Source organism: Polyodon spathula, unplaced genomic scaffold (assembly GCF_017654505.1).
Source record: "Polyodon spathula isolate WHYD16114869_AA unplaced genomic scaffold, ASM1765450v1 scaffolds_1196, whole genome shotgun sequence".
In the NCBI taxonomy this organism is placed as follows: Eukaryota; Metazoa; Chordata; class Actinopteri; order Acipenseriformes; family Polyodontidae; genus Polyodon; species Polyodon spathula.
In genome coordinates, this window is record NW_024472679.1 from 2345 (window position 1) to 14600 (window position 12256).

Here is a 12256-nt window from a genome sequence, read left to right on the forward strand (position 1 = left end):
TAATTAAAATAAAAATAAAAACAAATTTGATTTACAGGCGGACAAAAGATAAGGTCACGGTCATGGCAGATGTACAAAATACAAAAAAAAAATAATAGTTTAATATATATATTTTTAATTTATTTCGGCCGGAACGTGTCTGGTCATACATATAGAATTACTTGGTGATTTTTATTTTTTTAATTAAAAACGAACAAATGAATTAAAACAACAAAAATAATAAAAAGGCGATGTTCCCTGACAGGACCTCGGGCGGGATCTGATAAATACGCCGCGCGTCTCCTCACGTCAATCAAAGCGACTCATCTTTGCCAGTGAGTAAAATGGCGTCTTACTGCCTGACCGTCAGCCGGCTTCAGGTAAGAAACGACCCGAAGCAAACGAAATAACGGACGCAGCGGCTCCGAAACGCCCGGTTTACCTTCTTCAAACGATTCTGCGCTGAAGCAGCTCGGTCTGCGGGGTTGTTAGCGCATTTTTAGGGGGGTTTAAACGGTCTAAACCTCGCCCCCCCCCCTCCCCTCCGCTCCTCTCTGCAATGCAGCCGGTTGCTAGGTTGCTCTCTTTTGCAGATACCGGGAGCGCGTTTGCAAGTTTTTTTTATGCATGCAAAGTGTTTTTAACGCGTCGTTTTGCGGGTTGAAGACGGCGGCGGGCCCCGGTGTCGGTTGCGGTTGTTCAGCGGGTGTAAGGGCTTGTTTCCCGGGGCAGATGTACAAAATACAAAAAAAAAATAATAGTTTAATATATATATTTTTAATTTATTTCGGCCGGAACGTGTCTGGTCATACATATAGAATTACTTGGTGATTTTTATTTTTTTAATTAAAAACGAACAAATGAATTAAAACAACAAAAATAATAAAAAGGCGATGTTCCCTGACAGGACCTCGGGCGGGATCTGATAAATACGCCGCGCGTCTCCTCACGTCAATCAAAGCGACTCATCTTTGCCAGTGAGTAAAATGGCGTCTTACTGCCTGACCGTCAGCCGGCTTCAGGTAAGAAACGACCCGAAGCAAACGAAATAACGGACGCAGCGGCTCCGAAACGCCCGGTTTACCTTCTTCAAACGATTCTGCGCTGAAGCAGCTCGGTCTGCGGGGTTGTTAGCGCATTTTTAGGGGGGTTTAAACGGTCTAAACCTCGCCCCCCCCCTCCCCTCCGCTCCTCTCTGCAATGCAGCCGGTTGCTAGGTTGCTCTCTTTTGCAGATACCGGGAGCGCGTTTGCAAGTTTTTTTTATGCATGCAAAGTGTTTTTAACGCGTCGTTTTGCGGGTTGAAGACGGCGGCGGGCCCCGGTGTCGGTTGCGGTTGTTCAGCGGGTGTAAGGGCTTGTTTCCCGGGGCAAGGTGACGGCAAGGTTAACCCGACATTATTGCACCAGATCGCGGAGCCGCTTCGTTGTTCCGCAGGCGAGACTCGGTTTGTTCATTTATTTTTAAATGGTTTATAATGTTTTTCCTTGTGAAGAAAGCGCGCAGTTTTGGGATTGAAAGTGTGTTATTTTTGAATTGCGTTGCGTGCAAGTCGGGCTGCGCGTTGCTCTGCTTTTATCTTCTACAGTTTTGAAAGGGGGGCGAGCTGCGTTTCTACATTTTGAGGTCCTGATTTGTATTTAAAAATCTATTTACCGTGATCTTTTATTTTGGATTTTTTTTTTTTTAAATATGGTTTTATGTTATTAAACATTTTTTAAATGTCTTTTTCCTTTTTGTATTTCATTATAAATGTTTTCACATTGAGGACTGATTTACTGTGATTTATCTATCTACACACTATCTATCTATACAGACACTATCGATCTATACACTCTATCTATCTATCTGTATACACACTCTCTATTTATCTGTATACACACTCTATTTATCTACACTATTTATCTATATATACATGCACTATCTATCTATCCACAGTATATCCCTATCTATATAGATATCTATCTAAAAAATCTACTTTCATTAGAAGCTGATTTTATTTTTAATTAGGAGGCTGGCTGGTCCCAGCGGGTTAGAGAAGGAGAAGGAGGGGGGGGTCTCGATACCAGGAGGGTTCAAATCCCGGCTGAGCCTCCGACTCGCGTGTGTGTCCCTGAGCGAGTCGCTTCACCTCCTTGTGCCCCGTCCTTTGGACGAGACGTCAAACAAACGAGGTCCTATTGGAAGAGACTCTGCAGCAGCAGCAGTTGTTGGTGATGCAGAGTTCACCCCCCTAGTCTCTGGAAGCCTCTCCGCTGAACGACTCAATAACTGACTGAAATAAGATTTCAATTCTCTTTGTGAGAAGCAAGATTTAACAGGATTTATTTTTTACAGAAATCATGTTTTTTTTTTTTCTTTTTATGTCCGTCTCTGCCCCGGTGAAGAGGCGAGCACCACTCTCTGCTGATCATGCTCTCACTGTCTCTCCTTTCCCAGCATGCCCTGGGGCGCGGGGCGCGGCGTCTGCACCTCACCGCGGCGTGCGGCGCTCGGGCGAAGGTGGCGGTGAGTCGTTTCGAGGCGAACCACTTCGTCAACTACGAGAGCATGCAGAAGAACATCGATATCGTCCGTAGGAGGTGAGTGAGAGAGCGGGAATCGGACTCCTGTTGCACAGCAGTGTGATCCAGTCCAGGTTTCACTGCTACCAGCTTGATCAGCCCCCAGTGTGTCTAGCTAACAAGCTCAGGTGTGTCTTATTATTAAACTCCTAGTGAAAGCAGGACTGGTGACTGGATCACAACGCTGTGCAAGTCTGATTATTAAACTCCTAGTGAAAGCAGGACTGGATCACACTGCTGTGCAGCGGGAGTCTGATTATTAAACTCCTAGTGAAAGCAGGACTGGATCACACTGCTGTGCAGCGGGAGTCTGATTATTAAACTCCTAGTGAAAGCAGGACTGGATCACACCGCTGTGCAGCGGGAGTCTGATTATTAAACTCCTAGTGAAAGCAGGACTGCATCACACTGCTGTGATCACAGCAGGGAGTCTGATTATTATTAAACTCCTAGTGAAAGCAGGACTGGATCACACTGCTGTGCAGCGGGAGTCTGATTATTAAACTCCTAGTGAAAGCAGGACTGGATCACACCGCTGTGCAGCAGGAGTCTGATTCCCAGCCCCTGATCTATATGAGGATTGATTTCTGTCCAGTTGGAGTGGAAAATGGTTAATTTTCTACAAAACCAGAACAAAATCCAGGAAAACGGGGAATAGCTACATTTTGGGTTTTTTGTTCCTGTAACTTCAAGGTATTATTTTGTTGGTTAAAAACTTGAATTAAAAGGTGATGAGAAGTTGCACTGAACATACTGATCTCTCTCCTTCCTGCCTCTTCTCCTTCCCTCTCTCCCCTCTTTCCTCTCCTCCCCTCCCTTTCCCCTCTCCCTCTCTTCGCTCTCCCCTCCTGTTCCTATCTGCTTCACTCCTCTTCGCTCTCCTCTGTCCCCTCTCTACTTCTCCTCTCCTGCCCTCTTCCTCGTCCCCTCCCTTTCATCTCTCTCTCCTCCCCTCACTTTCCTATCTGCCTCTCTACTCTTTGGTCTCCTCTCTTTGCTCTCCTCTGTCCCCTCTCTCCTTCTCCTCTCCTGCCCTCTTCCTCGTCCCCTCCCTTTCCTGTCTCTCCTCTCTCCCCTCACTTTCCTATCTGCCTCTCTACTCTTTGGTCTCCTCTCTTTGCTCTCCTCTCCCTCTCTCCCTATCCTTCTCTCCTGCTCTCTCTCTCTCTCTCTCTCTCTCTCTCTCCCCCACCCCCCCAGGCTGGCCCGCCCCCTCACCCTCTCTGAGAAGATTGTGTACTCTCACCTGGCAGAGCCCGAGTCTCAGGATATCTCCCGCGGACGCTCCTACCTGCGCCTGCACCCGGACCGCGTGGCCATGCAGGATGCCACGGCCCAGATGGCCATGCTGCAGTTCATCAGCAGCGGCCTGGCGCGCGTGGCCGTGCCCTCCACCATCCACTGCGACCACCTGATCGAGGCGCTGTCCGGCGGAACCCAGGACCTGGAGCGGGCCAAGGTGAGACCCGGGCCGACCCGGGAGCAGGGCTCCAGACTCCCAGCGGCTTCGCTGCTCCGGGGGGGTTCTCCTCTCCAGCCCTGAGCGGTCCTGTTCGGTTCATTTTCACACGCGCTTTTTTAAGTCTGTTTTATTTTACCAGTAAAACAGGTATATCGTATCAACAGCATCTCCAGCCAAGCCCCGCCCCTTGTTCGCTGTATTTATCGCATCTCTCCTCCTGGCCGTGGATACCGATCAATCCTCTCCTGATCACTCGTTTCATCCCTCGCCACTGCTGAGGTTGCAGTGGCATGCTGGGAGCTGTAGTTCTGTATTGTAGTCCAGGTTTGTACTGGAGCACAAGACTACAGCATAAAGAACTACAGCTCCCAGCATCCCTCAGCATTGCCGTGGGTGCAGAGGCATGCTGGGAGCTGTAGTTCTATATTGTAATGGCAAAGTCTGGTGAAAGATTGTGGCTGGTGCTGCTAGTTTTTGGTTTTTGTCATCAAATTTTATTTTTTGATTTAAATTCTCTGTAGGACGTGAACCAAGAAGTGTACAACTTCCTGTCCACGGCTGCTGCAAAGTACGGAGTGGGATTCTGGAAGCCGGGATCAGGAATCATTCACCAGGTGAGGTTTCAGTGTTGTGTGTTTCTATAGAGGGGTGTGTGAGAGCACTTCACATGCCTGTGAAAACACAGGAGCCGGCAGTCCCAGGGCTGTGCCCTCGAACCCGCAGCCCCAGGGATGTGCTGGGAGAACTATATTCATGTTAACATTGAGAGAGAGAAATTCAGTAGCTACAGTTTATATACATTGAAGTCGCACTGAAGACACTGAGAGACTTCTAATGGAAACGTTTGCCATTGAATTTACTGAACTGAGCGTCTCTCTCTCCGTCTCCCCCCTACAGATCATCCTGGAGAATTACGCCTACCCTGGTGTGCTGCTGATTGGCACAGACTCGCACACCCCCAACGGGGGGGGCCTGGGGGGGGTGTGTATTGGGGTGGGGGGCGCGGACGCAGTCGACGTGATGGCTGGCATCCCCTGGGAGCTCAAGTGTCCCAACGTGAGTCTTGCTGTCCCCACAAGTCAACTTGTCTGTCTCTCTCTGTCTATAGGAGTCTGATTCCCAGCCCTGATCTGTCTGTCTAAATATCCCACTACTACCACCAATGTACTGCAGCTCTCTCCACTATAAAACCAGCTGCAAACCTCCTTCAACCAAAGTCTCTCTACAGGGATGGGAACTCCGGTTGATCAGCAGTGTGATCTCTCTGTGTGTCTCTCTCTCTCTCTCCAGGTGATTGGGGTGAAGCTCACTGGCTCCCTCTCTGGCTGGACCTCCCCCAAGGATGTGATCCTCAAGGTGGCCGGAATCCTGACTGTGAAAGGGGGAACCGGCGCCATCGTGGAGTACCACGGACCGGGCGTTGACTCCATCTCCTGCACAGGTGAGCCAGCCTGTCTGCAGGAAGCATTGTGAAGCGCAGAGAGGGCTGGTAAAGCACGGGGAAGCATTGTGAAGCACAGAGGTCTGGTAAAGTCTCCCACTGCACAGCAGTGTGATCCAGTCCTGCCTTCACTAGGAGTTTAATAATCAGACACACCTGAGCTTGTTAGCTGGACACGCTGGGGGCTGATCAAGCTGGTAGCAGTGAAACCTGGACTGGATCACACTGCTGTGCAATAGGAGTCTGATTCCCAGCCCTGGATTACTTGTGTGTGGAAAGTTCAATGCTGCTTTTATTATTATTATTCCTCTCTGTCTAGGGATGGCTACAATCTGTAACATGGGAGCTGAGATCGGAGCCACGACCTCTCTCTTCCCATATAATCACCGCATGAAAACCTACCTGGAAAAGACTGGGAGAGGAGGTGAGTGGGACCCGGGATCAAACCCACCAGCAGCCCCACAGGCAGGGGAGCTCAGGGGACCCCCGAGGGTCTCGCCTGGTAAAGGCACGGCCCCGTGGGGGAGTGACACAGCCAGGGGAGTGCTGGGGTCCCCTGAGTGTCTCCCCTGGTAAAGGCACAGCCGCAGGGGGGGAGTCGCAGAGTCAGGGGAGCTCAGGGATTGTGATGAATCTCACTCAGGACCACCTTCAGCTCACAAGCTATTGAGAGGATCAGAATCTGGGGGTGTCTGTCTGCAGCTTCAATGACACTAAACTCTGTTCAGAATGCAGTAAACTAACACAGACACCAAGAAGGGATTTTATATTACACTGCAGCATCAAACTGTGTGTCTGCGTGTCTCATTCTTGGTCTCTTCCCTGTGGTTTTCAGAGATCGCTGCGCTGGCTGATGATTTCAAAGATCTTCTGGTCCCCGATCAGGGCTGTGAATACGACCAGGTCATCGAGATCAATCTGGACACGGTAAGGACCAGTCCTTTCTTTAATGGGGGTGTTGTTTCTCTGTTCCTGGCCGCGCTGCTCTGTATTTTGATTTTCTGTACTGTGATATTTTGTAACAGTTGTGAGTCTCCCTGGATAAGGGAGTCTAAGAAACTAATGAGGGGAGAGGGAGTGTCTGTCAGACAAACAGTGCAAGAGAATGAGACGATTAGAGACGCACACACAATATAACCCTAACGTCCTGTGTTAAAAAAAAAAAGACATCTTTAGCTAACGACCCCAAGTCCTGGCTTGAGGAATTCATTTAATCCTGATCTGTTTTATAATCTCTCTCTCTGTGCCCTTCTCCCCTCTACCTCACCTCCTCTCTGCCTCTCTTCTCTCTGCTCCTTCTCCCTCTATCCCTCCTCTCCCTCTGCCTGTTTGTTTTATAATCTCTCTCCTCCTTCCCCCTCCTATCTCCCTCTGTCTCTGTGCCCTTCTCTCTACCCCTCTCCTTTATCTATGCCCCTTCTCCTCTCTGCCTTTCCCCCCTCTCTCCTTCGTTTCTCTCTCTCAGCTGAAACCTCACATTAATGGCCCCTTCACCCCGGACCTCGCTCACCCTGTCTCCGAGATCGGGAGAGTGGCGAAGGAGTCAGGCTGGCCTCTGGAAGTCAAAGTGGGTGAGTGACACCGCCCCCTGCTGGCGGCAGGGCATGCATTCCTCCGTCTCTCTGCTGAAGCGCTTCTCCCCTTGTCAGGAAAACTCGCTCTGAACATCATTCAGCTCCGGTTCTTGAAGATCAGATTCCCGGGGTACAGGGGGGCGTGTCTGTCTGCGTGTCACATGAATGCATCTCTCTGAAGCTCTTGCCCCAGTGACAATGTGGAAATCACAACACTGCTAGAATACAAGAGGAATCCAGGAGGCAGCGAGTCAACAGCGAAAGTCATCCAGCAGACAGAGCCGCATCGAGAGGGCTCTGTCACTGTTACAAAACAACTGATTTCTTTATTCTCTCGTTAAAATAAACTTAATACACAATACTGAAAACCTACATATACCTGGAACTGGTGATGTGTCTCCAGGTAACCTTCCGCCGAGGAAAAATAGTCCCTCACATAATTAGAATAGAAAAAAACGCCACTTAGGGAACGTTTTATTAGTATTATTATTGCTAACACATGTTTATATATATATATATATTGGGGCTCTTGTTATGATTTTTCTGTATAATTGTTGAATAGACCTCGTGGTCTCAAGACTGACTCGAAACTTGCTGTTGGAGGCGGGGCATCATTCAAGCTGGCCAGGGACTGGATTGGCTCCCGCTGAAGAGGGGTTAGGAGTTTGATTGGCCGGTTTTGAGGGTGTGGTTTGGATCCTGCTGATGACAGAGTCGCAGACCGGTCGTCTCTGCCCTGCTGAGCCTTCGCCACGGCGACCTCCTGTCAGAGTGCCCTCGTCTCCAGACCGGCGCTAGAAAGTGCGTTTCGAGCAGTTTTGAGTGTTATCTGTAGGTTAGAATGATTTATGGGCGGTTTGATTTGAAGTTGAAATTCACAGTTCAGCGTTCCGGAACCCTGCTAGATCTGGAAGAGGATTGGCTGTTCGCGCTCGATCGTTTTTTCTGTTGTTGTTGTTTTAAAGGTTTTGAGTTCGAGTCTCTGCTGCTTCCACAGGGTTGATTGGCAGCTGCACCAACTCCAGTTACGAGGACATGGGCCGCGCGGCTTCCCTGGCGAAACAGGCCCTGGACAAGGGGATGAAATGCAAGTCCCAGTTCACTGTGACTCCCGGATCGGAGCAGATCCGAGCCACCATCGAGAGAGACGGCTACGTGAGTGACGGTCCGCCGTTCCTCCTCGGCAGAGGCATGCTGCGAGCTGTAGTCTCGATACGAGACTCGCAGTCAAGAACTACAGCTCCCAGCATGCCTCACCATTGCCACGGGTGCAGAGGCATGCTGGGAGCTGTAGTTCTGTATTAAGAGGCTTGTATTGGAGCACAAGACCACAGCATCAAGAACTACAGCTCCCAGCATGCTTCACTATGGCTACAGGTGCAGAGGCATGCTGGGAGCTGTAGTCATGTATTGCTTGTGATACGAGACCCACAGCATAAAGAACTACAGCTCCCAGCATCCCTCGCCATTGCCGCAGGTGCAGAGGCATGCTGGGAGCCGTAGTTCTGTATTGTAATAGAGGTTTGTATTGGAGCACAAGACCACAGCGTAAAGAACTACAGCTCCCAGCATGCTTTGCTATGGCTGCGGGTGCAGGGAGCCATAGTCCGAGCCAGCAAAACTTTTATTTTCTGTTATCTTTTTCGTGCCAACAGACGAAGATCCTGACCGATGTTGGCGGGCTGGTTCTGGCGAATGCCTGCGGACCCTGCATTGGACAGTGGGACAGGTAGGGGTGAGATTAACCCAGAAAAACAAAAATAACACTGCAATCCCATCACAGGGCTGGGAATCCAGTCCTGCTTTCACTAGGAGTTTAATAATAAGACACACCTGAGCTTGTTAGCTAGACACACTGGGGGCTGATCAAGCTGGTAGCAGTGAAACCTGGACTGGATCACACTGCTGTGCAATAGGAGTCTGATTCCCAGCCCTGATCCCTCTGTCTAAATATCCCACTGCTACCACCAATATACTGCAGCTCTCTCCACTATAAAATCAGCTACAACCAAAGTCTAAGATATGAAACCTGGACTGGATCACACTGCTCTGCAATGGGAGTCTGATTCCCAGCCCTGTAGATTGATTGTATTGTGCATTCGACTGATGCAGTGACAGTAAAACTGATCGCCCGTTTTAATTGTGTGGTTTTTTTTATTAATTTTTTTTTCCCCTCAGACGAGACGTCAAGAAGGGAGAGAAGAACACGATCGTCACGTCTTACAACCGAAACTTCACGGGGAGGAACGACGCCAACCCCGCCACCCACGCCTTCGTCACCTCCCCCGAGGTGAGGGAGGGGGGGCGCCCTGGGGCTGGGCGCTGGAGCTAGTAACGGAGGTCTGCTATACGAGACCCACAGCGTAAAGAACTACAGCTCCCAGCATGCCTCACCATTGCTGCAGAGGCATGCTGGGAGCTGTAGTTCTATATTGTAATGGCCAAGAGTTTGGTGAAAGGTTGTGGCTGGTGCTGCTGGTTTTGATTTTCATTGAGTTATTTATTTTTACTATTTCTAAACCTCTCTCTTCCATCCTCTGTTCTCTCTCCCCCTCCATTCCTTCTGTTCCCTCTTCTCTCTTCCTCCCTTTCCTCTTCCCCTTGTCTCTCCTCTATTCTCTTCCTCCTCTCTCTCAGATCGTCACCGCCATGGCGATCGCGGGCCGGTTGGATTTTGATCCGGAGACTGACTTCCTGACCGCTCCGAGCGGAGAGAAGTTCAAGCTGCAGCCACCCAGCGGAGATGAGCTGCCGTCCCGGGACTTCGACCCCGGCCAGGACACCTACCAGCACCCCCCGGCCAAGGGGGGCTCCCAGCCAGTCGCCGTGAGCCCCCAGAGCCAGCGGCTGCAGCTCCTCGAGCCCTTCGACCGCTGGAGTGGGGAGGAGCTGGAGGACTTGCAGGTTCTCATTAAGGTGAGCGAACGGACTACGGCTCCCAGCATGCATCTGTACCTGTGGCAGTGGCGAGGCATGCTGGGAGCTGTAGTTCTTTACGCTGTGGGTCTCGTATCACAAGCGATACAGGCCTCTATTACCGTACAACATGTACAGCTGCGGGCAAATTGTCGCCAAAAGATTTAGGATTGAGACTCGTGTGAAATATTTACAGCTGTTCTGTTGCCTTTTTAAGATTTGATTTAACTGTGCAGAAGTATAGTTTTGCCTACTGACTCTCTGGCGCCGCCCCTGTGCAGGTGAAGGGGAAGTGCACCACCGACCACATCTCCGCGGCCGGACCCTGGCTCAAGTTCCGAGGACACCTGGACAACATCTCCAACAACCTGCTGATCGGAGCGGTGAACATTGAGAACAACAAAGTGAACCAGGTGAAGAACCAGCTGACCGGAGAGTACAGCGGAGTGCCGGACACCGCGAGGTACTACAAGGTGAGAGGGGGGGTGAGGGTGAGACACTGCGAGGTACTACAAGGTGAGAGGGGGGGTGAGGGTGAGACACTGCGAGGTACTACAAGGTGAGAGGGGGGGTGAGGGTGAGACACTGCGAGGCAAGGTGAGAGAGGGGGGGTGAGGGTGAGACACTGCGAGGTACTACAAGGTGAGAGAGGGGGTGAGGGGGTACAAGGTGAGAGGGGGGGTGAGGGTGAGACACTGCGAGGTACTGCAAGGTGAGAGAGAGGGGGGGGGGTTGAGAGACTGCGAGGTACTGCAAGGTGAGAGTGTGTGTGGGTGGGTGTGTGCAGTTCCCGGGCGCAGTGCTCCGTTCTGTACAGATGTAATGTAAACGTATCCCAGTTAAACTGGGAGCACTGGGCCCTTACCTCATTGCAGCCACTTCATCAATCTTACTGTATGTGACTCAAGAACCCTGTGCTCTCCTTTCCCTTGCTCTCTCCTCTCTCTCTGCAGAAACAAGGTGTGCAGTGGCTGGTGGTCGGGGATGAGAACTACGGCGAGGGTTCGAGTCGAGAGCACGCCGCCCTGGAGCCCCGACACCTGGGGGGGAGGGTCATCCTGACCAAGAGCTTCGCCAGGATCCACGGTGAGAGAAACTGAACCCAGCCCAGCAGAGCAGCTCTAGTTTGGGGCTCTAGTGCCTTCATCAGCGTTACTGAAACTAAACTGAGTCCAGCAGGCAATGTGTAAAATTCTCTCTCTCCCTCTGCAGAGACTAATCTGAAGAAGCAAGGCATGCTTCCTCTAACGTTTTCCGACCCCAGCGATTACGACAAGATCCGACCGGACGACAAGGTCTCCATTCACGGGCTGAAGGAGTTCCTCCCAGGAAAGGTACGCAACCGGCACAGGGAAACTGCATCGCCGCCCCCTGCTGACGGAGGGGAGGCAGTGCAGGCGCAGGGCTTGCATTCCTCCATCTCTCTGCTGAAGCGCTTCTCCGGGAAACTCGCTCTGAGCGTCACTCAGCTCAGGTTCTGGAGATCAGACTCCAGGGATATTTTAGGGGGGGGGGGGGGGGGGGGGGCTGTTTCTGTCTTTGACAGATGTTTGAATTGGCTGGGCTGGTTAAGGATGGGAAAAGTTACTGACTGTCTCCTCTTTCTCGCTCTCTCTCTCTGCCCTTCTCTCTCCTATTCTCTTTTTTCTCTGCTCCTCTCCCTATCTCTTTCTCTATGCTCCTCCCTCTGCTGCTCTCCCTCTCCTTCTCTCGTTTTTTTCCTTCCTCCTCTTAGCCTCTCAAAGGCATCGTCAAGCACGGGGATGGCACTCAGGACACCATCTCTCTCAACCACACGTTCAACGAGACTCAGATCGAGTGGTTCAAGGCGGGCAGCGCCCTCAACAGGATGAAGGAGCTTCAGTAGAAGCAGTCAAGAGCGCTGGACCTGGGAGGGGGTGGGGCCAGGAAGCCTAATCCAGCCTGCTAATATTAAACAGAGTTTATTAACCCTTTTCAATATTGGCAGGCAAGTATATTTATCTATTTCCAACTGATTTTAGTGTCTTATTGCAAGGCTGGGAATCAGACTCCCGCTGCACAGCGGTGTGATCCAGTCCTGCTTTCACTAGGAGTTTAATAATCAGACTCCCGCTGCACAGCGGTGTGATCCAGTCCTGCTTTCACTAGGAGTTTAATAATCAGACTCCCGCTGCACAGCAGTGTGATCCAGTCCTGCTTTCACTAGGAGTTTAATAATCAGAGACAGCGGTGTGATCCAGTCCTGCTTTCACTAGGAGTTTAATAATCAGACTCCCGCTGCACAGCAGTGTGATCCAGTCCTGCTTTCACTAGGAGTTTAATAATCAGACTCCCGCTG

At 50.8% G+C, this 12256-nt stretch overlaps 1 protein-coding gene across 2 annotated transcripts; it reads left to right on the plus strand.

The window, feature by feature from the left end:
* Positions 1-308: 308 nt before the first annotated feature.
* aco2 (aconitase 2, mitochondrial) lies at positions 309-12028 on the plus strand. 2 transcript variants are annotated; one of them, XM_041242189.1, is made up of 17 exons: positions 309-359; positions 2419-2561; positions 3744-4002; positions 4527-4619; positions 4903-5061; positions 5296-5446; positions 5766-5870; positions 6282-6373; positions 6912-7017; positions 8018-8175; positions 8676-8749; positions 9199-9310; positions 9658-9936; positions 10218-10409; positions 10890-11022; positions 11149-11270; positions 11672-12028. In XM_041242189.1, exons 1-17 carry the CDS (start codon positions 324-326, stop codon positions 11801-11803), a joined length of 2346 nt encoding a protein of 781 aa, XP_041098123.1. In that variant the 5' UTR covers positions 309-323; the 3' UTR covers positions 11804-12028. The 2 variants fall into 2 exon arrangements, with proteins under 2 accessions (XP_041098123.1, XP_041098122.1); XM_041242188.1 differs by lacking the exon at positions 309-359 and adding an exon at positions 908-1001.
* Positions 12029-12256: the final 228 nt, after the last annotated feature.